The sequence below is a fragment of the Populus euphratica genome, unplaced genomic scaffold (assembly GCF_000495115.2).
Source record: "Populus euphratica unplaced genomic scaffold, PopEup_1.0 scaffold4301.1, whole genome shotgun sequence".
Classification (NCBI taxonomy): domain Eukaryota; kingdom Viridiplantae; phylum Streptophyta; class Magnoliopsida; order Malpighiales; family Salicaceae; genus Populus; species Populus euphratica.
Window position 1 is genome coordinate 4,620 of NW_011504101.1, and position 2,568 is coordinate 7,187.

A 2,568-nucleotide genomic window follows, 5' to 3' on the forward strand; every position below is an offset into this window, starting at 1 on the left:
ATAACCCATATCCAATTCCTTTTCCCTACATCCAATGGGAATTTATTTAAAATTAATTACATTGTTGGGTTATAAATTGATAACTAGAAAACGAAAGAACAGTTAACCTGAAGAGTCTTGAACAATAATGTGGTATTGAATTGCATTTCCACTCAGGTCTTGTGTAAAGCTTCCATAAAAAAACGTGCATCCAGTATTGTTGGCATTATTGCCTCTGGTAGTAACACCAACACAATCACAATCTTTCCAGCAGATGTCCATGCAATCACTAATGCTAAGACTAGAATTATAGTCGTCCTTACTAGGAACTGTGTTAACAAAGTAACCTCGTCTCAATTCAAAACTGTTCCGATTTCTCCTGCATGCCGGTCCTGACCACCTTTCGCAACCACCATCTTTATTATTTCCTTTACATGATGAGCGTCCATATACTCGTCCAGTACTTAGATCTTCTATGCCCCCATCAAATCTCAACTGCCACATTGAAAAATTCCTTTGACCCTGAGGAGTAAATTGATTTGCAGAAACTGTGAACATAAAGCAATCCTCGTCTGCGTTAGAAATATTAATAAAACTGAAATCAAGAACCGCTGCATCCAGAAAAGGAATTTCGAAACTAGTATTGCTCCTCAATGGTCCGGTAGTCCAATAAATTACATCTCGCCGCTTAATGACCAACTTCTTTCCATTAGTATCCCATTCAAAAGTGAAAGCACCAGTGGGAGTGGGTACTAAGTCGCTCAACCACGACATGAGGGACCAGGTTCGGCCAGTTCTATGGTTGATCCCTAACTTCATTCCAGGCAAGAATGTGTCAGTAGGAAAATCAAAGCTTTGCCATAAGACCTGTTGCTGCCAGAATTTTCATCTTTGAGAACAAAATTGCCTGAATCTTCTAAAATAGCTGTTATATTGGTTGCAGAAGATTGACTTGAATAGAACTCAACAGGATCACCTCCAGAGTAGGTGAGTTTCATATTTCCTGATCCATCAATTGCAAGAACCCCTGAATTGTCTGCTATGGGTTTGCCTCTGTTGGCTAGCCAAAAAGGGTGGCTTGTGTCATTGTTGTACGATATTCCCAAGTAGCTAGCATTCGGCTCGGCAGAGCCGAGTCTTGTGAATCCTAAAGTGAAGAGCCCATTTTTGGAAACTAGAGTAGTGGAAGAATTGAGGGAATCACCACCTTGGTACAGTGTGTTGTGCTGCCAAAGCGTGATAGCCGCATAAGCAGAACAGAAGGAACCGGTAGATCCAGCTAGCCATGCAAGGTAACATTCATGAACAAGGAAGAAAAAAGTAAGAAGCATTTAATAGATGATGAGCTATAATTCTAGATTTACTGGAAAGAAAATAAAAAGGTAGCCAACAAGTTTATACCTCGTTAATCAATGAAATCTGTTGAACTTTTTTTTTCTTTTCTAATTTATCAAAAAACTGAAAGAAGAACAAAAAATAATTAAGAAACCAATAAGAAAAGAAGGCAAACAAGAAAAGGTTTTGTTGACAATGGTCAACAGAGGGAACACATTTGTACAACGAGAAACTTGCTAGGAAATTGTTGACTGTTTCGTAGGAAAGTTTGGGATAAATTAGACAATTACAGGAAAGTTTGGGATAAATTAAGCAATTAGCATACAAAATAAAAACAAAAGGACAATTTACACAACAAACTTTTTGATGTTGCGATTCTGAATCGCGACATTTAATTGACGTCACGGGTTAGAAACATGATATTTATTTAAATATCATGGTTGTTAACCGCAACATCAATTAAATATTACAGTTCACATCCGTGATAAAATTTTAATTGATGTCGTAGTTCACAAACACGACATCAGTTAATTCCAGTACTCTTAAGAAGAAAGAACCAATCGATCGAATGATTTGGGCTCATCAATAGCACGACTAGATCCATCTCTTACCCCTGTTTAAGTGAACTCGTCCTTTGCCATGACATCATCAAGAGTTAACCTCTCTCCAAAGGTTTCAAGTCTAGTGCAGCAAACATTGAATCACAGAGACATATAGGTGTATCCTTCATTTTCTTCGTCAATATTACAAAGCACATATGCAGCCTCTCGACCCTCCCATAACATGAAGCCAACCTAATATTAATAAATCATTAATGTTAAATTACACTACCAGAAATTCACCTAAAACCAACGGAATTACTGATGGAATAATTCTGTTGGTAAATTGTGTTGATAATTATCGACGGACACTGTTCCATTTGTAATTTTGTCAATATATACCGATGGACTAATGTTGTCAGTATATACCGACTGATTTACAGACAAAATATATAGAATTTAAAAAAAAAGCGGTTCGATGACGTGGAAGTTTTTGCTAGCGATTTTACCGACATAATGACCGAGGGATTCAAACCGGAATCTCCGTATAGTGACGTGACCAATTCACCGTTAAAATTACTGATAGAATCACCAACAAAAGACGTCTAATGGTGATTCCATCATTAAAAGTTAATATATCACCATTATATCATCCCTCTCCTCCACTATTTCTCCTTCTTCTTCCCCATCCCAATTATCTCATATCCTCTGTCCT

The 2,568-nt window shown here is 37.4% G+C and overlaps 1 protein-coding gene across 1 annotated transcript; it reads right to left on the bottom strand.

Moving 5' to 3' along the window:
* Nucleotides 1-5: 5 nt before the first annotated feature.
* LOC105119996 (G-type lectin S-receptor-like serine/threonine-protein kinase CES101) lies at nucleotides 6-1,310 on the bottom strand (the record flags this gene model as incomplete). Its single annotated transcript, XM_011018192.1, has 3 exons — nucleotides 887-1,310; nucleotides 108-788; nucleotides 6-25 (listed from the first exon to the last, which is right to left on the bottom strand). Coding segments are annotated over exons 1-3 (1,125 nt in total), but the record flags the coding sequence as incomplete, so codon positions are not given.
* Between the last annotated feature and the right edge of the window lie 1,258 nt (nucleotides 1,311-2,568).